Raw genomic sequence first — 24177 nt, forward strand, 5'->3', positions numbered from 1 at the left:
ACAAAGATGTAATCTGGTTAAGCAAGCTTAGAGTAGGGTTAGAGACATATTGAAGATGCTATGTTTCAAATGATGAAATCAAATATGCAATTTGAGCCAACTTATGAAGATTGTTCAGTGTGATGTTTCCTGTGAGCCAGCCATTGTTGTGTAATGTGTAATATAATATCTTAAGAATGTCTTATATTATTATTGTGAATTGGCAAAGCCTCAAGGCCGACTCAACACTTTTTTTAGGACTTGGTATAAATAAAAGATCATTTCCTTGTGGTAAATCATCATATGCATTCATATGCATTGTAATGTTTGGATATGTGAACTTGGATACGAACTGTATTTGATCAAACCAAAGATTGATGTTGAGGATGTATTGTGAGCTTCAAAGGAACTATACTGGCAAAGGAGTTGTTTAACCAGTTCAAAGATCTTGGATATGCTTATCCCGAAGATTGTCTAATAAAGACTACCTAGTAAAGACTACTTTTAAAGCTATTTGAACAATGGGTTTGGTCATCCTCCTTTCAACTCCTAATAAGGTTGGCATAGCTCCTAATAGGGTTGGAATCTCCTAACTGGGATTTATATGTACTAATTGTATTTCATTGGCTTCTAACAAAGTCCATCCTTTCACAAGGAACTTTTATATTGTGATATCCCCATCAATAAGATCCATATAATTAAATAAATAATAACATTATAATATTAATAATAGCACAGTATATTAATATGGCAATTAAATACATGAAGTAGATACATTATGTATTAATATTAATATCAATATAAGAAATATGATTTATTTTATTAATAATATAATATATATTATGTTATTAATATAATATGTATATTTAATATAATTTATTTACTTATATATTAATATTTACGAAAAGACATGACTCGTTATGAAAAAACTATATATAGAGAGAGAGTTTTAACATCGAGAGGGATATGAAAAAATATGAAGAAATAAAGATCTTTGGGCTGTAAGCAAAATCTACAATAAATTATTTAATGTCCTGGCACGGGACATTACAATTGGTATCAGAGCATGTTCCTACCATCCTATGAAAAAAGCATTATAGAAATAAAGATTATAAATAACAACATCATTCTGAAGAAAGTTGATGTACATAAAGTAAAAGTTTTACAAGTAGAAAAAAATAATATCTGTCAATTCAATCATCTACACTACATCAAATTATAGAAATTATTCATAGAGTCAGTGAGATTATACAAGAGAAAAGATACATCAATAAACAGTAACAAATTAGAGAGAAATATTATAAGATCACAGGGATCATCTGGAACCATGCCACAGTTAGAGTCAGCGAGGAATCTAATAGCCTAGTCAGCAAAAGAGTAATTGAAGGGAAGTGTTTGGAATGTAACAATCAGACTCTATGAAACCATTATGCTACAAATTCTCACAATAGACAAATTAATGAGGGAAAAAGATGAAGAATAGAAAGATACAAATCAATCATACCCAAAATGGATAGTAGGAAGCACTGCAGATAATCAGAGAATTTAGAAACAACCAGGAAATATATTTTATTTCGTTTGCAAAAGGCCAACAAACTCAAATTTGGGATCGTTACAATTGGTATCAGAGAAATGATCTTGCCAACCTGTTGGATAACGGAAAATTAATCTTTTAGAAACAGAAATATGATAATGAATTTTACTTAATCATTACGATCAAGGCTTGTTGGACCAACATTTTTTTTTTAATTCAAATGACACTTTAAGAAAGATGTTGTACATTTGTGAAGCATTCAATGCTTGAGTTGTAAAATTGATCTCTTTGCAATCCCACAAAAGTCAAGACCAGGATATTGCAAAATAAATAAATAAAGATTTCATGTTTTCCTCACATGCTGGCATATCCTTCAGTATTTCGGAAGCAGATCACCGCAGAAGACTATGCTATATATATTTGGAGTTTATGTTGAAAATTAAAAAGTAAGAGAAAGAGAATGATGGTATCAGGAGTTTAAAATAAATCTCATAAACCATTGATTATGCAGCAGTGGTATATGGTGAGAAAGATTTTTCAAGACAAAGTTAGACATGCCAAGCATTGATATGACTAAGGAAGGACTAATGACATGGATTACATTGATCAATCGAAACAAATAATTGCTCAACCAAACCTGCCCAAAGACACAGCAATATGGATGGCTAGATGGCTTGAATTGTCATCGTAAGTTTTAGTCAGCATATAAGTTGGAGAAGCTCGATTATAGTCTTCAAATAAAGAACAATAGAAACCAATCTTTGGTGAAGTTATAAAATAGGATGGTGAGATATGATACAATGATGATAGCAGCAGCTCTGTCAATAAAAGACTTAAAATAGTCATTGTCCCTGTTCAAAGTTATGATGGAAGTTTACAAATACAGCAGACAATATACTTTTGGAAGGAGCGATAAAATAAAAAGGGAAATATGTATTAACGGCACCATGTATTTGTTTTAGGGCGGGAAAAGAGACCATATCAATATTGAATGAAATGAATGAAAACCGATGAAGACAACTAGATAAATCGCACTAAGTACGACTCTACAAAACTAAATATAAGGTCGAATAAGATCACTAGTTTTCTGCCAATGTAGTAACACAATATGAATGAATATATTTTCCGATTGGTGACATCCACGAAGTTTAGAAAGGTATGTCAAAGAACATCGTATAAGGTATGTCTCATCATCATTTTGACTCCATTTATATATAGCATGGTTACCGGGAGACCCGTCTCCCCCCTAAAAGTCGCGTCTCGGAGACCGAGACACATCTCGGAGACTTTTCGTGTCTCCGGAGACCTCAAAAAAGGTTGGAGACTTCATGATGAAGTCTCCTAAAGTCTCCCCGTCTCCTAATCCAAAAAGTGAAGTCTCCCCGAAGTCTCCTAATAAAATATAAATGTAAAATATAATATTAAATAATTTTATATATTTTAGCCCTCATTTAAATGTTTTTAATGCAAAAATTAAGACCATCGATAATTTAAATGATTAAATCATTTAAAATATTTTATTTAATAAATTAATAACTTTAAAAACATTAGAAACACTTTTAAAAAATCATTTTTATTCTAAATTCCAAGTGAACCAACAATAATTAGAAATATTTGAGAAATAATTAAAACCACTAAGAACAACCAAAAATATTTAAAATTTTAAATTAAAAATGTAGATATTTATGTTGTGATATTTCTATAGATATTTATGTTTACAAATATCCAATTGAACTTCCAAGATATTTATATTATAATTTATTATATCTCCTACTATTTTGGATTCTATCACGAGGTGATACTCCTGAGTTGCAATCATTTGCAATAAGATTGCTGTGACAAGTGGCTAGTTCTTCAGCTTCTGAGAGGAATTGGAGCACTTATGGTTTTATTCATTCATTAAAGAGGAACCGATTGGGATCAAAGAAAGCAGAGAACTTGGTGTACATGCATAGCACACTCCGCCTTCTCTCTCGTGTTGATCCTACATATATGGAAGGTCCCTCAGCAAAATGGGATCAAATTGCACATGATGGAGATGTTGCAGCCATGGTGGAAGAAGCGGATGACCCAAATGGCCTTAATGATTTGCCCCCAGTTGTACTACCATCAGAGGAACCTGAGTTGGAGAGTGATGATTTTTTGGAGAGCATGATAGCTGAAGACCTTGAGATGGATGATCACAACCTTGTGGAGTAGATGATAGTACCATTGACATACTAATACTAGATATATTTCTGTTTTTTGTTTATAGTACAAAGTGTTCATTTTTGTTTGCATATCGGCAATTCAGCATCAAACTATACTTTTTTGAATTTAAAATTTGAATATGTAATGATAATCTCAGCGATTATCAATCTAATATGATGGTGATTATATGCAATATTCGAAAAACAAATGTCTATGAGATACAATATTGTGATCATGTGAGTTTTGAAATCTTTTACTCTATGAATCTATTTTAATTTTTAATGTGACAACACTATTATTATTCACTTTAGTCTTTTAGTCTTATAGTACTACTATTTTCAAGTTTTGTATTTACTTTTAGTATTCGACTCTTTTAAGTTTAAACTATTAAAAATTTAATTTAAAAATAAAACTAAAAAATTGCCGTCTCCAAGTACCCCCGTCTCCTATTTGAAAAATTGTCGTACCAGTACCAGAGACCTCGAAGTCTCCCCGTCTCCCGGTGACCTTGATATATAGCAATAGGTATTATGAATTTATAATAGGTGTAATGATAATTTCAAACATTAGATATATGTTCTAAAGAAAGGGTTATTAAATGAATGATACTATATTCATGGAGACCAACGTGGTCACTCAAGAGTGAAATAACTAATTTCAAATACTATAATAATTTATAAAATTGTTACGAAATATACTAAGAATATAATTGAGTCTAAATACATATTTATAGTACGATTATTTTCTATTCTTTCATAAGGAGACATTAATAAAAATCATTATGCTTAAATTCATGATGGATAGGGAGTGTGCACAAGGGGAGGAGTAAATCGTTATGATTATTTATGAGTAAATAATTTATTATGATAATATAATTTAATTGCAGAGAATTTCCTTGTAGGAAGCACGTCAAAGGGGTGGAAGCATTGTCAAAAAAGAATTAGGCAAGAACATCACCATCACTGGGCAAATGGATTGAGGACCTAGCGACTTGAAAACAAGATGCATCTGTGGGACCCGCATGAGCTACTTAATTAAATAATTTGAGAAACATAAAATAATCTAAATTAAAAATATAATACATACCTTAAGAGATTGTTTATTAAATTTTATCATATCATTATAATAAACAATTACATACGAACACATAAATATAAAAATGAAATGGCACCAATAAATTATAATAATATAATCTAATGATGTCACCTCATCAATATACTTATGTGAACATATATAAGAACATATTATAATAATAAAATAAAAATTCTAAGTCTTCAACTCCTCCTTTCTCCTTATTTTATTTCCCTCTTCTTTTTCTTCTTTTTCAAAATTGAATTTATGTTATTGAATTCGAATAGACATCTTGGAAACCGACGGAAGCCAAACAGTCTTTTAAGACCTTTTTATATCTTGAGTCCGGTGGAGACTAGGACGCATCAACTCTCATATCCATCTTCCATTATTTTCATGGCACCTAATTTATATGTTTTAGGCACCCGAGTTTTATATCTTTACAAAGCGTTGGACATTTAGTATTCCATGATGAACAGTTCCTCCATTTGTATCGCCAACTCTTAGCTCTATTGTGACCACCCAGGTGTTATTCTAGTTTAACGAGAGGGAGCCATCATTCAAGATTTTTGCTATTAACTCGACTTCCTATCTGCAGCGATTTACATTCTTGCCAATAGATACTTCTACCTTCAGCATACCGACTATATAATTTTACTTGTGACAATTCCTTGCAATATAGTTGGTAAAGCTTTGTTCAAAGCAGCCCAATCTATACTCCCAGCTGTATCCGTATTTCTTGTTGAGGATAAAAAATTCAGATACATTGTGTTGATAATTTCAAGCAACTAGAGGAAAGTTGTTTTTTTAAATCGATTTGCAAACTCCAAACATTTTCAAATTTATATCAAGTATGGATCCATAAAACATTATGCCAATGGTTATTAGAATTAAACAATCAATTCTACAATCTTTAAAGAATATAATCTCTCAAATCACAGATTGCGATAAGCTGGTATATATGTTAATTATCAAACAGTTGAGAATCAACAGAAAAAACCGGTTGTTTTGAGAATTCTGAACACCTGAGATTCACCCAGCTATTAGCCAAGGAAAAAGGGTGAAGATTTGAGAGAGAGGAATCTGCAATAACTTGAAAAACAGTAACAGTTATGACATAATAATGTTCATCATTTTTAATATGAATTATTTAATAGCTCATGCATGATCTTGTTATTGTAATCTCCTGTTGTCAAGTCGAATGGTGTGTTTAAATACCAAGGTGCTCAGTAAATGACAGATATTCCAAGTCCAATTCTGGGTAGGGAGGGCCTTTCTCATTAGAGATTGTGTGGGGATAAAGATATGGTCCGAGGTTGGGTGGTTAAGCCCCTGACAATGTTTCACCTCTCCCCAAGTGTTGGACGTACAACAAACAAAGATAAGCTATACATTCAATTGGTTACTGGAAATAAGTATTTTTCTTTAATGATGTATATGCAAGACTAAGGTAAGATTAATTGAGTTATATTATTATTGCAGTTATTTTACACTTAGTTGCAAGAGATAGATTTATCTAACAGATTGTTATTTATATGAATCTTGAATATGTGCATATCATCTAATCTTATGTTATTGTCACAATTAAGCAATCGAAAGGAAATGAATGATACAATTGTATCTAAAGCCCTAATTGATTCCATGGTATCTGGAATCCTAAATGATACAGTCGTAATTGAAGCCCTAATTAATACAATGGTATCTAATGCCCTAAATGATCCAATGGTAACTGAAGTCCTAGTGGTATTTAATGGTAATCATCATTTGATTTTGATATAGCGGTATTGGATGGAAGTCAGTATACGATATTGTTATAGTAGTATTTGTGGACTAATCTGGGTGATTGCAGAAACATCCCTACAATGATTTCTCGATTCGAATTCCCTGGAATGTGGATTTAAATTTCTATAGTAAATTCCTTGATGGTGTTTTAAGTTCTTAGTTAAGAAATTTTGTTTAACTGATTTTAACCATCAATCTCTTTCATATGAACAAAACTGATTTAACTGACTTCCTATGAAAATGAAGTAATAACTGTATTTCTTTGACTATGTTAGTTGTTAATTAAGACCTAGGAAAACTAGTTGTTACATATGGTATTAAAGCACTGGGTTCAATGCTAAAACCTTGGGTCCAACACTGTTTTTTTTTTTTTTTGAGAAACTAAAAATGTAAATGTTGAGAAAGATTTATTTGCATAACTGGATATTAAAATCAAACTGGAAAATTCACACCAAGAAATCATCTAGAATAGCCAGAAAAGGACTGATGTAACATCCCATTTTCTCGAGTCTAATTTATCATTCAACATACTCAAGGAATACTGTTACTACTTTGTTTCATAGGAAGACAGTAGTTGTATCATTCATGTTCATGTGAATAAGATTTATTTTTTTTAATAGGTAAACGGCCGAAGCCAAGGTTATTTATTATTATTATTAAAATTAATTATTATTATTATGTGTTAATCGCACGTAGATTTGAATCCAAGACCTCCCCGATGAGAGGCTCGCAATTTACCGATGCATTGTAGGCTCTTGCCTACTCATGTGAATAAGATTTACTGTTAAAAACATTTAAACAAAATTTCTTGAAATACCTTCAAATGAAATTACTATAGAAATTGAAAACTACATACCTCGTAAAAATGAGTTCGAATCAAACTAGGGATGCTTCTCAACCACCCAGGTTAGTCCACAAATACACTATAACAATTTCATATGATGATTATCATCTACAAACCGCTATCTTAAAAACAAATGATAATTACAATTAAATACTACTATATTTTAAATTAGGGCATCACATACCATTGTATCAACTAGGGCATCATTTACCATCGATTCATTTAAGGCTTCTGATACTGCTATATCACTTAGGGCTTCCGCTACCACGGATTCGATTTAGGGCTTCCGCGACCATGGATTCAATTTAGGGCTTCCATGACCACAGATTCAATTTAGGGCTTCTGCGACCACAGAATCACATAGGGCTTCAGATTCCTTTCCTTCCGATTGCTTAACTATGACAGTAACTCAAGGTTAGAAATATACTTATATTTGATATGAAAAACAATCCACAATTCTATAATGGTAACAATAAATTAACTCAATTTAATCTTACCTCCACATAACTAAAAATGATAATACCTATTTTCAATAAACAATTGAATGCATAGCATATATCTGTCTGACGCAAATCCGACATCTTGAGAGAGGTGAAACATTGTCAGGGGCTTAACCACCCAATCTCGGACCACAACATATCCCCACACAATTTCTAATGAGAAAGGCCCTCCCTACCCGGAATAGGCAGGGGTCATCATGTCATCCTTTGGGCTTCCTGGTAATTAACTCACTATACAACTTGGCAGTAGAAGATCACAATAACAAGAATATACATGAGCTATTCATTAATTCATATTAAATGATAAATATTGAAATGTTATAACTGATTCCGATTCATTTTATTGATGATTCCTCTCTTTCACCTCGTCACCCTTTTTCTTGGCTACACAACCGGGTGGATCCCAGGTGTTAGGAATTCTCAGAACAACCGGTTTTGTCAATTAAACATGCATCCAGCATTTCACTAACAATGATTACATAATTATGTTCTCTAAAGATCTCAAAATTGAATGTCTAATTAATTAAGTCCACCTCTTCACCATATTGCCTAGTGAGTTCCATGGTAATTGGATTTATGATAATATTTTCATCTATGTATGGTTTGAATGAATGTATAACATTCTAAGCTAAATTTAATTGCTCACAGCTTTCATTGCATTTCAATCTCTTATATGCATGATTGATACACTCTTATGAATTAAGAAAACATCTATGATATAAGAGCAATTTCCAATAACTAGATATCTATTACTGTCCACCATGATTTAGTCTGTGATTATATTAGTTCCAGTACGTTGAATTTTTCATGATTTCATATTCATCTCCGGATTAAGTATAAATGGAAGGGTTTAGATCCTAAACTTCATTGCAATATCCATTTTTCAAATTGAGACAATTTATAGTTAAAGGGACAATCAACGATATGAACATATTTGGTGACCTAATATCTTGTGATTGATATCCAACTGGATGATAACTTTACTTCAGATTGTATAATAATTTTATCAAAGAAGAAAAGCATTTCAAAGATGATTTACAAAATATTGCACATTCGGATATTATAATGATAAACAAACTCAAATTGGAAAATTACTATGGTAGTCGATTGATCTTGAAAGACTATATAACAAACTTGGAAAAAGACGACAGTCAGCTTCAACCATTATCTTGCAACACTATTAAATAAAAGGCAGATTGAATATGGAAAACATATGACTTCTTCACAGCTTGTATTCTCTAATACAGGAGGAAAATGATATACTTGCAATGAAAGATGATTAACATGTACGTCTGCTATAGGAATGATTACTTATGCAATAATAATTATGATGGAATGGAAAACGGTTTCAATGAAATGCAATATAAACCTTGCGTGACTCTGCCTGGTTACTAAGTAGCTTGGGTGTTTGGGGAGACCTCCAATCCACAACAAGTTTACTTAGCCCTATGCAAGTATACACCCGTTGTTACCTCTGCAATTATTTGTATGCTAGCTGAGGGATTCGAATGTGAATGGCTTGAAAGCCGAGAGTGGGAAGAATGCCAAGAGCATGGAAGAATATCAAGAGCAAGGATGGATGTCCATATACGTTTAAAGGTGTCATATAAATATATTAAATGTTCTTACGACTTCCATCAGTTACAAGAAAACCCCTACGAAAACCCAAGATGACCATTCGGATTCCAAATATTAAATTGACTAAGAAGAAAGAAAAGAATAAGAAGTTGGAAAGAATTGGAAGATTAAAATTCGAAGATTATAATAATACAATTATTATAATCCGAACATTATTATAATGTACAACTATTAAATTATTAAATGATAATGGTGTCAAATCATTGTTATATTTAAATGAACATTTATAAACAATTATTAAAAATACTACGACAAAAAATAATTTAAAATCCTTTAAGATAGGTTTAATATTTTATACCAATTATTTTAATTAAATTATTAAATAACTCATGTAAGTTCCACAGATGTATTCTAGCTAGGTCCTTTACCCATCTGCCCAATGATGGTGATGCCCTGCCTAATTCTTTTCTTACAATGCTTTCACCCCTTCGGCATGCTTCCTGCAAGGAAATTCTTCGTAATTAATTTATATATTATTTAATCATAAATAATCATAACAGTTAACCTTTCATCTTAATTCCATGAATTCGTGATTAACGATCAACTAACATGTCATCTTCACTTGAAATCATAATGACCAACTATCTTACCATTTTGCCAGATTATATTAAATTAAATTGCCAACTGACTTCATGTGAACCTCAACGGCTATATTTCAAGCTAGGTCAAAAATTGGGATGTAACAACTGAGATGATATAAAATAGACAAATGTATAAACTGCAAAATCATAAAGATTTCAAAACAAAATTAAAAAGATGAAATGATTGGCAAGTCAAGTGGTGGTGATCGGGTCATTGAACCCAAACGGAAATCCTTGGCCAAGGTAATTTTTAGACATATGTGTCATTCTATGATCACTTGATGACTATAGAGGTCAGTTATATAGGTATAACTGATTGGGCTCTCAAACCACCCGATAGCTCGATGGCTAGACTGAAGAACATCCCAAGGAAGCCATTCTAATATATTAGAATGTGTGGGGATAAGTATGGTCCAAGGTCAAAGCTTGCGCAATCCAAAACAGTTTCTATAACCTTGATAAAATGTTATCAAAATCCACGATGATGGCTAAATATTTCTTTTCAGTTGAATGTTTCTAGCATTTACTTTATGCAATTATATTCCTGTTCTTATGAAATAGTAGTAATAAATTGTTACATATTTTGAAATTGAACTGAAGGAAAACAAAATTGTGAACCATGATCCTCTCTGATGTTGATTAAACAACAAGATCATTTTCTGCTCTAGTATGGAGTAAACACACTTGCATAATTGAAACTATCAATGCTTGTTTACAAATGTAAACTTTTGTTTGACTTGATTTTTTCCTTGAAACATTACACTGACGAGATGGGCATGAAAGCCTACGTCGTACAAATGGAAAAGATAAAACTTCTAGATATTACAGATGAATGATGAGCTACTCGATAAGAATCTTATGAATTGTTTTAGATGCTTATGATCTTGATTAGATGTATGATGATCTTGCATAGTCTATCATGTTTTTACCCTTTGACACACTGTTGTACATGTATAATACACATGCAATGATTGACTTTACATATTGAACTATTGTATATTGTTTTGGAGATATTCTATCATGATATGATTATTCTAATGAAATGATGGGCATGAAGGCCAAGGTTACATAAATGGAAACACATGGATTTATTAATCTTTTTCAGCTGATCTGTAAGTTTGCAAGGATTATCTACCCATTAATAAGTGCCTTATGCCAAAGATCTAGAACTTGGTAATTGAAGAATTCCAATTTTGAATACTTATCTTGCTCTCAGTTATTGAACCCTGAAAATTATCTTAAATGAAGATATCATTATGGAATCGAACTAATGATATGGTGAGTGTCTGCATGAGTATGAAAGGAATATGAAATAGAACCAACTCAATTGATGCTGAGATGAACACAAGTACGATAAAGTGAACTCAGGTGAGTATGTGTTTACTTTTATGATATCATGCAAGTTTTTGGAAACATTGAAATAAAAATGGACCTTGAGTTTCAAGTATGATTTAGATTTTGATCCAATTTTGAAAGGAAATGATATCACAATGCTATAATATACATCTTGTATTTGGAATATTCTTTTAGTGTCTAATTTGCAGAGATCATTGAGGACGATGAGACACAAAGGGGAATGGTACGTTACATTCCAAATTTTTAAATGCTCCTTTATAATGATTGTTACAATTTCAAGTTCATCAAAGATGATGAACCACAAGGGGAATGGTATGTTACATCCCAATTTTTGACCTAATTTGAAATATAGCCGTTGAGGTTCACATGAAGCTAGTTCGCAGTTTAATTTGTTATAACCTTGCAAAATGGTAAGATGGTTAGTTGTTATAATTTGGTTAGTTGTTATAATTTCAAGTGAAGATAACAAGCTAGTTGATCATTTATCATGAATTCATAAGATGGTTAACCATTATGATTATTTATGAGTAAATAATTTATTATGATAATATAATTTAACTGCGGAGAATTTCCTTGTAGGAAGCACGTCGAAGGGGTGGAAGCATTGTCAGAAAAGAATTAGGCAGGAACATCACCATCACTGGGCAAATGGATTGAGGACCTAGCGACTTGGAAACAAGATATATTTAATTATATAATTTGAGAAACATAAAATGATTTAAATTAAAATATAAGACATACCTTAAGAGATTGTTTATTAAATTATATCATATCATTATAATAAACACTTACATACAAACACATAAATATAAAAATGAAATGGCACCAATAAATTATTATAATATAATCTTATGATGTCACCTCATCGATATACTTATGTGAACGTATATAAGAACATATTATAATAATAAAATAAAAATTATAACTCTTCAACTCCTCCTTTCTCCTTATTTCTTTTCCCTCTTCTTTTTCTTCTTTTTCAAAATCAAATTTATGTTTTCGAATTCGAATAGACATCTTGGAAACTGACGGAAGCCAAAGAGTCTTTTAAGACCTTCTTATATCTTGAGTCGGGTGGAGACTAGGACGCATCAACTCTCATATCTGTCTTCCATTATTTTTAATGGCACCTAATTTATATGTTTCAGGCACCCGAGTTTTATATCTTTACAAAGCATTGGACATTTAGTATTCCATGATGAACGGTTCCTCCTTTTGTATCACCAACTCTTGGCTCTATTGTGCCCACCTAGGTGTTATTCTAGTTTGAAGAGAGGGATCCATTGCTCAAGATTTTTTTCTATTAACTAGACTCCTTGTCTGCAGCAATTTACATTCTTGCCAATAGATACTTCTACCTTCAGCATACCGTCTATATAATTTTACTTGTGACGATTCTGTGCAATATCGTTGGTAAAGCTTTGTTCAAAGCAGCCCAATCTACACTCCCAGCCATATCTGTATTTCTTGCTGAGGAATAAATGTCTGATACACTATGGTGATAATTTCAAGCAACTGGAGGGAAGTTGTTTTCCAAATCGATTTGCAAACTCCAGACATTTCCAAATTTATATCAGGTCATGTGTTATTAATTCCAGACTGTGATATTCCAAAATTTTAATCATTTTCCATAGCAGCTAGCTAGGCTCGGAAAATTATTTCCTTTCCATGAATACATTGTAAATTTGTTGAATATTCCATGTCATTGTTAGTGATTATTCATAGCAGCATGTTCCAACATTTATCATGATGATATCTTGTTCGGTATCATGTTCGAATTACAAATTGAATTTCTTTTAATTTAGCCTTGTTCATGGCAAGTGATAGCCAAGTAACCATGGTATGGATCCATAAAACATTATGCCAATGGATATTAGAATTAAACAATCAATTAGGCAATCTTTAAAGAATATAATCTCTCAAATCACAGATTGTGATAAGTTGGTATAAATGTTAATTATCAAACAGTTGAGAATCAACAGAAAGAACCGATTGTTTTGAGAATTGTGATATTGCTATCAGGATTTAACTGTGTGATTTTGAGTCAAACTCATGGGTCAATGAGTTTGACTCAAAATCACACAGTTAAATCCTGATAGCAATATCACAATTTGACTCACTGTGGAAATTATCTCCTACTTATCAATGTTCTAAGAATTCCAAACACCTGAGATTCACCCAGCTATTAGCCAAGGAAAAAGGGTGAAGATGTGAGAGAGAGGAATCTGCAATAACTTGAAAAACAGTAACAGTTATGACATAACAATGTTCATCATTTTTAATATGAATTATTTCATAGCTAATGCATGATCCTGTTATTGTAATCTCCTGTTGTCAATTCGAATGGTGTGTTTAAATACCAGGGTGCTCAGTAAATGACAGATGTTCCAAGTCCAATTTTGGGTACGGAGGGCCTTTCTCATTAGAGATTGTGTGGGGATAAAGATATGGTCTGAGGTTGGGTGGTTAAGCCCCTGACAATGTTTCACCAACAAACAAAGATAAGCTATACATTCAATTGGTTACTGGAAATAAGTATTTTGCTTTTATGATGTATATGCAAGATTAAGGTAAGATTAATTGAGTTATATTATCGTTGTAGTTATTTTACACTTAGTTGAGAGAGAGATTTATCTGACGGATTGTTATTTATATGAACATTGAATATGTGCATATCATCTAATCTTATTTCATTGTCACAATTAAGCAATTGGAAGGAAAGAAATGATACAGTGGTATTTGAAGCCCTAATTGATTATGTGGTATCTGGAACCCTAAATGATACAGTGGTATTTGAAGCCCTAATTGATACAGTGGTATCTGATGCCTTAAATGATCCAATGGTAATTGAAGCCCTAAGTGATACAGTGGTATCTAAAGCCCTAAGTGATATAATGGCATCCAATGGTAATCGATGCCCTAATTGATAAAGTGGTATGTGATGCCCTAATTTTATAGTGGTATTTAATGGTAATCGTCATTTGATTTTGATATGGCAGTATTGGATGGAAGTCGTTATACGATATTATTATAGTAGTATTTGTGGACTAATCTAGGTGAATGCAGAAACATCCCTACAATGATTTCTCGATTCAAATTCCTTGGTATGTGGATTTAAATTTCTATAGTAAATTCCTTGATGGTGTTTTAAGTTCTTAGTTAAGAAATTTTATTTATCTAATTTTAACCGTCAATCTCTTTCATATGAACGAAACTGATTTAACTAACTTCCTATAAAAATGAAGTAATAACTATATTTCTTTGAGTATGTTAGTTGTTAACTAAGACCCAAGAAAATTGGTTGTTACACAAACTCATTGACCCATGTTTCATGAGTAGTGATTCAACATGAATCCATCTCTCATGAAAATAAATGGAACACTTAGCACTCATTCGATCTAGGTGATGCTTATTGGGGTGAAGCAGCAAGACTTCCTGGGAGGCCACCCATCCTAGTACTACTCCAGCCTAAGCACGCTTAACTACGAAGTTCCTCCATGCTTAAACCCAAAGCTTGCAACCCCATTTGAAAAACCCAAAGCTCGCAACCCCATTTGCAAAACCTTCACAAGGTGTTGTGCCTTTCATCATGATGCGCTTAAGAAAAATCCGGGTGGCTCTAGCATCATCCTCCCACCCCTGGGCATGTTGTCTTGGATTTTATTTTGCCGGTGCAATGTCGGCTAGGTTCATAATAATAGTTGGGGCCCCCTGCACGCAGGTTCATGCAGACACACCACTGCACATGAAGGGGGTTCAGCCTTTTGAAACCAAGTAGGCAAAAAGAATAAAAGCAACTATAGTTCAGAACTGATGAAGGTTTTGCAAATGGAGTTGCAAGCTTTGGGTTTAACCATGGAGGAACTCCGTAGTTAAGCACGCTCAGGTTGGAGTAGTACTGGGATGGGTGACCTCCCGGGAAGTCCCTGTGCTTCACCCCTATGAGCATCACCTAGAGTGTTCCATTTATTCTCATGAGAGTTGGATTCATGTTGAATCACTACTCATGAAACATGGGTCAATGAGTTTGACTTAAAATCACGCAGTTAAATCCTGATAGCAATATCAAAAGCAGTCAATCTACCATCCACTATGGAATTATACACCCTATTATATTACTAACTATAGAAAAGTTGTTAAAAATATGCATTTTCAATAGCTTTTGATTTTGAGATAGGAGAAAGGAGCACGACATTCACGATCAAAGTGGTAAAAAATTTCCTTACCTTTTCTTATTTCAATTTGTAAGCAAGATTCTAACATGTATACTATGTGTCTACATCGTGTCTTCATGCATCAATGTCTTTGCTTCATGTCTTCTTTGTGTCTGATGGAGCTCAAAAATTTTGGCCTCCATTTGACAAAGAATGTCGGATGATCCTAAATTCATAGAAGCATCTCATATCTTTTCACTACATCAACTAGATCCCAGCCAAGCCATTAGTACTTTTTCCCATTAAATCCTACATTTGTTTATTACACTTCCTTCACTTATTTAATGTGCCTCTATAACCTACATATCTCATCTCTTACATAATATGTATACACTTTCCTTCTATGTTCTGCATATTCATTATTCCTCCCACCTTTGTCAAGAAACTTCTCATATTTCTACACTCTCTTTCCTACCTTCTACTACATATATATCATTATACTACACCTACAATGGGCATATTTCATACCTTCGTTGATATGAATTTATTCTCAAAGCTTTCTCAGGAATAGAAAGCTTGTAATCACAAACACATCAGATACATAGCAGCATTAATGAGGAATGATGCCTAATTTTGATGACTTGAGCAATGAGCAAAATACAGTGCATATGAAGGCATACTGGAATAACCGCTCACAAACAATGAAGGTCTCACAAAGTCAAAAGATGAGCCTCATCATTCATCATCAGAATAAAGATGCAAAGCGTAGACATTAAGTAGCAAACGAGTCCATTGTAGAGTCGGATGGTATTATCCTCACTCTCAAAATCGGATGGAAGTTGATGCAAATTACCAAATTGGATTCTTCATTTCTCCCATCGTTTTATTGAATGTAAGAAGCATTACTAATGGTGCCAAATTCATAATTTTTGCTGTTAAGATAGAAGGGAGGAACAAAATACGACAAGGAAGTGAGGCCTCAAACTGATGAGAAGCCATTCGTGCACGTCTAAAGATGACTTTAGGTCAGAAATGGCTTGACAAAATGATGGATGATGTCGAATGGATCTTTCCAGATGATGCCTGTAGAGGAAGATGTTGAAGGAAGCAACAAGTTTGAAGGAGAATGAAGGTCATGACTATGCAATGATGCATGCGCAACGTACTTAGCAATTGAACCGTGGGAGACATTGGACATGCATCACATGAGCAGCAGAATTGAAAATAAATTGATTATGAATGATGATGAATGATGTTTAGGGAGAGCAAAGGCACTCAAAACTAAACATTAATAAGAACAATCACGGAGAGCAATTAAAAAATATATATTTGTTCAAGGAGATTATTTGAGGCAAATAAAAATATATTTATCCATTTCCAAGGAGCCCATCGAGAACAATTAAGTTCCAAGGTAATTAATGTTACAAACAAAAGAAATTAAAATATGAAGAGGTGCGACAAAATTTAGAGGGTGTAAATTTTAGTTATAACTTTTCATATGAAAAGACATCCTTAAAATAAGAGGATATAAATAGAAGATAAAAGATTTTTAAAAAAAACATATTCGAACATTCACACATTTTCAAGGAGTATTTTATATTTTTTATTGTATGGAGGGATAAGGAGCAACATTATGACTTTGTAATATAAATTCTATTATTTTATTTTTATAATAAAATGAAATGTTCTTTGTTTATTATTAAAGGCGTGGAGATTTAAACTACAAATAAATCATCCTTTATAAAAAAATTTGGAATTCTATATACAATTTAAATATCAGATAAGTGGACATGGTCATTGAGCATTTTAAAATTTGATCATCACAGATATTTTGAAATATTATATCATTTCCATGTCTATGTCTAGTTTGTCTCCAAACCAAAGGAGTTAAAGTTTAATCTAGAATAATTTAAGATTGCATATATATTTGATCTGACACATCTTGATTATTTAATTGTTGGTAGTAAAGTGTGTAAAACATTATAAAGTTGTACGTGAAAATTTACTGAAGTTGACTCTATTGCCCGGATGAGCAGAGGTACTGATCTTTTTATTATTGAAGTTAGAAAATCTATAACTTCCTTCCTACAAGCATCATATTCATTATTATTCAAACAATATACAAAACATTCAACCATTATCTAGCATCCAGTTTCAATTTCATCGAGTTCAAGGACCATGCCAGCCAAAGAACTCCAAAGCTTAAATTTCGCTCTAGAAAAGCCTTGAACCAAACAGTCAGTGTTAAGGTGACGGTTTACCTGTCTGGGTGTAATGGAGCCTGAAGTGCAAGGGAATCGAGAAGTATTCTTGTTCGTTGGCCAGAACTGATTGCGGAATCCTATCGAAGAAGTGGTAGGCTCTTGGATTTCCATGTGTGGTTTTGGAAACCAACAAATTGGCAGCTCTGCTGGGGAGAGTTGCTCGCAATACATATTGCGAAGTTACCCAAAATTTCTAAGTTTGTAGATTAGTATCAGTTTGTTTGGAAGTGTACTCTGCTAGAAGTATCATGATCAGCAAGTTCAAAATGTTACATGATAAGAACTTTTTGTTTGATAGAGGGAAGAATTTATGTTCATTTTTTGGGGGGCCTCTGGCCACCCAAATTTCACCGTGCATCATGTTAAGCATGGATGCTCGGTCTGCTCTTCTAGAGATAGCTGCAATCTCATTATGCTCACAAGAAGCATATGTCCCCAATAAGAGCCACTGATGGAGCTCAAAAATTTTGGCCTCCATTTGACAAAGAATGTTGGATGATCCTAAATTCATAAAAGCATCTCATACCTTTTCACTACATCAACTAGATCCCAGCCAAGCCATTAGTACTTTTTCCCATTAAATCCTACATTTGTTTATTACACTTCCTTCACTTATTTAATGTGCCTCTATATCCTACATATCTCTTTCTCTTACATAATATGTATACACTTTCCTTCTATGTTCTACATATTCATTATTCCTCCCACCTTTGTCAAGAAACTTCTCATATTTCTACACTCTCTTTGCTACCTTCTACTACATATATATCATTATACTACACCTGCAATGGGCATATTTCATTCCTTTGTTGATATGAATTTATTCTCAAAGCTTTCTCAGGAACAGCAAGCTTGTAATCACAAACACATCAGGTACGTAGCAGCATTAATGAGGAGTGATGCATAATTTTGATGACTTGAGCAATGAGCAAAATACAATGCATATAAAGGCATACTGGAATAATCGCTCACAAACAATGAAGGTCTTACAAAGTCAGGGGATGAGCCTAATCATTCATCATCAGAATAAGGATGCAAATGTAGACATTAAGTAGCAAACAAGTCCTTTGTAGAATCGGATGGTATTATCATCACTCTCGAAATCGGATGGAAGTTGATGCAAATTACCAAATCGGATTCTTCATTTCTCCCATTGTTTTATTGAATGTAATAAGCATTACTGATGGTGCCGAATTCATAATTTTTGTCGTTAAGAAAGAAAGGAGGAACAAAATACGACAAGGAAATGAAGCCTTGAACTAATGAGAAGCAAGCCATTCATGACATTATGTCATAAAGGGCTTGACAAAACGATGATGTCGAATGGATCTTTCCAGATCATGCCTACTGAGGAAGATGTTGAAGGAAGCAACGAGTTTGAAGGAGAATGAAGGTCATGACCGGGCAATGATGTGTGCACAACGTACTTAGCAATTGAACCATGGGAGACATTGGAGATGCATCGCATGAGCTGCAGAATTGAAAATAAATTGATTATATACGATCTGAGTTTATTGAAGGTAAAGGCACTCAAAACTAAACATTAATAAGAACAATCACAGAGAGTAATTAAAAAAAAAACATTTGTTCATGGGAGATTATTTGAGGAAAGCAAAAAAATATTTGTCCATTTCCAAGGAGCCCACAAGAACAATTAAGTTCCAAGGTAATTAATGTTGCAAACAAAAGAAATTAAAATATGAAGAGGTGCGACAAAATTTAGAGGGTGTAAATTTTAGTTATAACTTTTCATATGAAAAGACATATCCTTAAAATAAGAGGATATAAATAGAAGATAAAAGATTTTTAAGAAAAACACATTCAAACATTCACACATTTTCAAGGAGAATTTTTTATTTTTTATTGTATGGAGAGATAAGGAGCAACATTATGACTTTGTAATATAATTTCTATTGTTCTATTTTTATAATAAAATAAAATGTTCTTTGTTTATTATTAAAGGCGTGGAGATTTAAACTACAGACGAATCGTCCTTTATAATTATTTTTTGGAATTCTGTATACAATTTAAATATCGGATAAGTGGACATGGTCATTTAGCATTTTAAAATTTGATCATTGAAAAATTGTGAAATATTAAATCATTTCCGTATTTGTGTCCAGTTTGTCTCCCTACCAGAGGAGTTAAAGTTCAATCTAGACTAATTTAAGATTGCGCATATATTTGATCTGTCGCATCTTGATTATTTAATTGTTGGCAGTAAAGTGTGTAAAACATTATAAAGTTGTACGTGAAAATTCATTGAAGTTGACTCTATTGCCCAGATGAGCAGAGGCACTAGTCTTTTTATTATTAAAGTCAAAAAATCTATAACTTCCTTCCTACAAGCATCAAATTCATTATTATTCAAACATTATACAAAAAATTCAACCATCATCCAACATCCAATTTCAATTTCATTGAGTTCAAGGACCTTGCTAGCCAAATAACTCCAAAGCTTAAATTCACTCTAGAAAAGCCTTGAACCAGACAGTCAGTGTTCAGGGGAAGGTTTACCCACCTAGGTGTAGTGGAGCCTGAAGTACAAGGGAATCGAGAAGTATTCTCATTCGTTGGCCAGAACTAATTGCGAAATCCTATCGAAGAAGTGGCAAGCTCTTGGATTTCCAATCTACAGTTTTGGGAACCAAGAGTGTCTTGTTGCATCCGTGTGTCTACCTCATGTTTGCATTGTGTGTTCTTGCATTAATGTGTCTACTTTGTGTCTTCATTCATAGACCATCATATATACTACCATGTGTACTTTGCAAGTATTTTAACACATGCAGGGAAAAGAATGAATTTGAGTTATAAATTGCTTAAGGACAAGCAAATTTGAAAGGGAAGGACTGTGATATCCCCATCGATAAGATTCATATAATTAAATAAATAATAATATAATATAATGGTATAGTATATTAATATGGCAATTAAATATCATATTAAGTGATAAAATATAATATTCAGATTACTAATGTAAATACATGAAGTAGATACATTATGTATTATACGTATTAGTATTAATATTAATATAAAAAATATAATTTATCTTATTAATAATATAATATATATTATGTTATTAATATAATTTATTTACTAATATATTAATATTTACGAAAAGACATGACTCTTTGATAAAAGACACTATATAGAGAGAGAGTTTTAACATTGAGGGGGATATAAAAAAATATGAAGAAACAAAGATCTTTGGGCTGTAAGCAAAATGTACGATAAATTAGTACATCATCTTGTGGGCATCATTCCCATCGAGGCTTTCCCTCTGGTCAAGGGTTTCCCTACTTAACATATATGGTGTTATTGAGCATGGTTATCTTTCTATGGTTGTTGCATCCATAGTTTACATGTTTCAAAAATAATAAAGTAATTGAGAGTTGTAATTACATAACTCATTCAGCACCCCCTCCCCCTGCCCCCCTCTTAGTTATCTTGGTGGACTTTATTATCTAACAATAACTTGTGTGGAACATTTCTAAATCTAATATTATAATGTCACTTTCCAAGAAGAGGCAGTTTTTTTCTTTTTTATTCCCCGCCCAAACAAAAAGTGACTTTCAATTCCTTTTTGTACCCTAGTGCCTAGTAGTTGACGGGGGTCACTTCTAGAACACCTTAAAAATAAGTAAAATAGTCATCTTTAAAAAATATAACTTAATTTTAGCTTTAACGATTTAATGAAAGATTAGGTGGAATAAAAACATTATACCTAAGACATCATTTTATCAAAGCTTTGATGAAATCAACTACAAAAACATTTTTTTTAACATAACTATTTACAATATTTTCTTTTTCTATCAAAATTTGGATATATATTTACCTAAGTAAACCTTCTGGTTTATTTCAGCATCCAGAAAATATATCCTTCATTTGATAGAAAGACGTAACATTTGGTGAGCAAGATCTGATTCAAGTAGCATACCAAATTCTGGACTTCACTATATTTTGTTGGCAATAAAAGAAATTATGATTAATTGCATTGTGCATGTGAAATCAAACATAAGATATTATTTCAATATTTTCATTTCACTGATTGTAAACTTTGAACCTAATTATGCTCACTGCATCTTAAATTTCAAAGAAACACTATCAGATGTCATCTGTCATGTTTGTAAGGTTTCCCAATGAATAGTCGTTACCAGAGAAAACCCATCATCTTCTCCTTTCTTTAGAGAATCTTCATTGGGAAGAAGATAGGAAGTTGCCATCTCCAATTTAGTCCAAATTTTGGCAGCCTTGTTCTGCAAGGAAATGCTTTGAATTAGGTTGCAAATTGAATAGAAGGAAAGAAATAGAAGAATGAATAACTGAGATATATACATATCCTTCAGTAAGATAAAGTGTTTATTGGTTGAGAATGTAGAGCAGGTGTCCACAAAGAAAGGGACTGCATAAGACAACTCCTAACTAGTTTGAACTTTGAATGTATAATTTTACATCTAAATGTAATCTTCTCAACTATAGATGTAAGTATAAGAAAAGGTTAAATAAATGCTTCAAGAAAAACAGATATTGATCACTTAGAATTATGTTATGTCCTAAAAAGCTAAAGATAAAAAAATCTATTGCTAAACGCCAGACAATAATAGTAAGTGTCTCAAATGTTAAAGAAATTGACCTCCAATGGAGTTCCAAGAGATTTAAGTACATGAGTGGTTTGAATGCATGGTTTTCTCACGTGTTCTAGGGTTTTTCACATGTGAATGGTTTTATGCCACATTAAATTTATGTCAAAGAAACACTATATAGAATGATGCTTCTTTGTAGCTTCAACATTCAACACACCACATTAATGTCTTGTGTTCCCAAAATTCGCATATCTCTAGATGCTCACGGAAGGAAACTTTAATTAAAATAACAAGTTCATTGTCGTTATAAACATCATACTATGGTTATAAAATGACTTTCTTTTACTTGGACCACAAAATGTCATATTTGGAACCTATCTTGCACCACATGCTAACACCTCAATACTGATAAGGGCTTAATACTCCTCCACCATGTGACATAATATTTATTCATAGCTTCTCCATATACCCATTAAAACCTCTAACAGATATTTCTCTCTAGACCAATTGTACGTTCAACCACTTACGGGAGATGATGGGTAGAGTCTTTCATAATCAATCCACATGCCACCTATGAAAGTAGAACGCTCACATAAAGAAGTAGGGCAACCACAATTGAAAACTAAAATTAACATACAGAAGTATTAAAGAAGGAAAAAGCATTACTTTTCTTATTAGCAAGTCTTGTCTTCATGGAAACAAATTCCGTAGAGAAACTAACATTCCTAAAGATGTGATTATTTCATTCTTTCCAAAGGTTGGGTGGGTAATATAAGGCATCATCAAAATATAAAGGCATCATTGTCATTTTCTTTTCATTCATATGTTGGTGCTATAGACCTTGTCATAGGACATAAAAGCAAGCCACAAAGCAGTACAACATGAACTTCTAGAAAAATATTTATGTTCAGTACCTCATCCCACTACATCCATGATTAAGAAGTTGCATCATTTATGCTTTGCAACGAGGAAAAATCTTACAATTTAGAACTGAACAGAAAATTTAGGGGTATAAACAGATTTTGATAAATTGTGATTCTAAACTTGCTACATACCTGTATTTCTTTGTCACTGCAATTCAATCTCTTGTGATATGCATTCACAAAGTCACCTCTTTCCTCCTCTGGTATGAAATCCCTAAATGATTCCCAAGCTGACCAAGTCATTGAAAAGAAAATAATTAGCTTCAAATTCCTAAAGGATAACACATGATCATCATGCTGTTACACTCTGGTTCTATGACTATTCATATTCCTGACTAATGATGTCATTTGAGGGGAAAATGATCATTGATTGATAATTATTAATTCAATCCATGTTTATCTCATACTACTAACTCCTGTGCAACTGAGTACAAAATGGTGCTTAAAGTGTCGAAACTGAATAGGTTAAGTAACTTTAATAGGGCATAGAAATGGATGTTAATAGATATTTCCGTTAGCATTTGTTTGCTTAGATTTTGGCTGATGAAAGTTAATTTAGTAATCTACTCTATATATATTAAAGAGAAAGTGACAATTGAGTTTAACCTCAATTAGTATATATGGAAAAAAAGAATAGGAAAAGCATAGAGAATTAATGCGAGGTGATGGGGAATCATTGCAGTTCGTTCCAGAGGCTGACTGAATGGTACCTTCTAGATATATGTTATGGTCAGATGAGGAGGATAAGAAAGTTTTGAAACTGCATTATTATTGAATA

At 32.6% G+C, this 24177-nt stretch overlaps 1 protein-coding gene across 3 annotated transcripts in view; it reads right to left on the reverse strand.

The window, feature by feature from the left end:
• PIP (proline iminopeptidase) overlaps positions 1–24177 on the reverse strand; it is a 257285-nt gene that overhangs the window by 161962 nt on the left and 71146 nt on the right. For 2 of the 3 annotated variants that reach the window (XM_089829017.1, XM_089829003.1), the window contains exons 6-7: positions 23532–23629; positions 22048–22149 (exon numbers count right to left, since the gene is read on the reverse strand). In XM_089829017.1, the coding sequence (XP_089685143.1) occupies positions 22048–22149; positions 23532–23629 (200 nt within the window). The remainder of the gene's footprint in view (positions 1–22047; positions 22150–23531; positions 23630–24177) is intronic. The other variant, XM_089829012.1, reaches the window with a different exon arrangement.

Source organism: Cupressus sempervirens, chromosome 1 (genome assembly GCF_028749045.1).
Source record: "Cupressus sempervirens isolate cs-2001-9-10 chromosome 1, ASM2874904v1, whole genome shotgun sequence".
Classification (NCBI taxonomy): domain Eukaryota; kingdom Viridiplantae; phylum Streptophyta; class Pinopsida; order Cupressales; family Cupressaceae; genus Cupressus; species Cupressus sempervirens.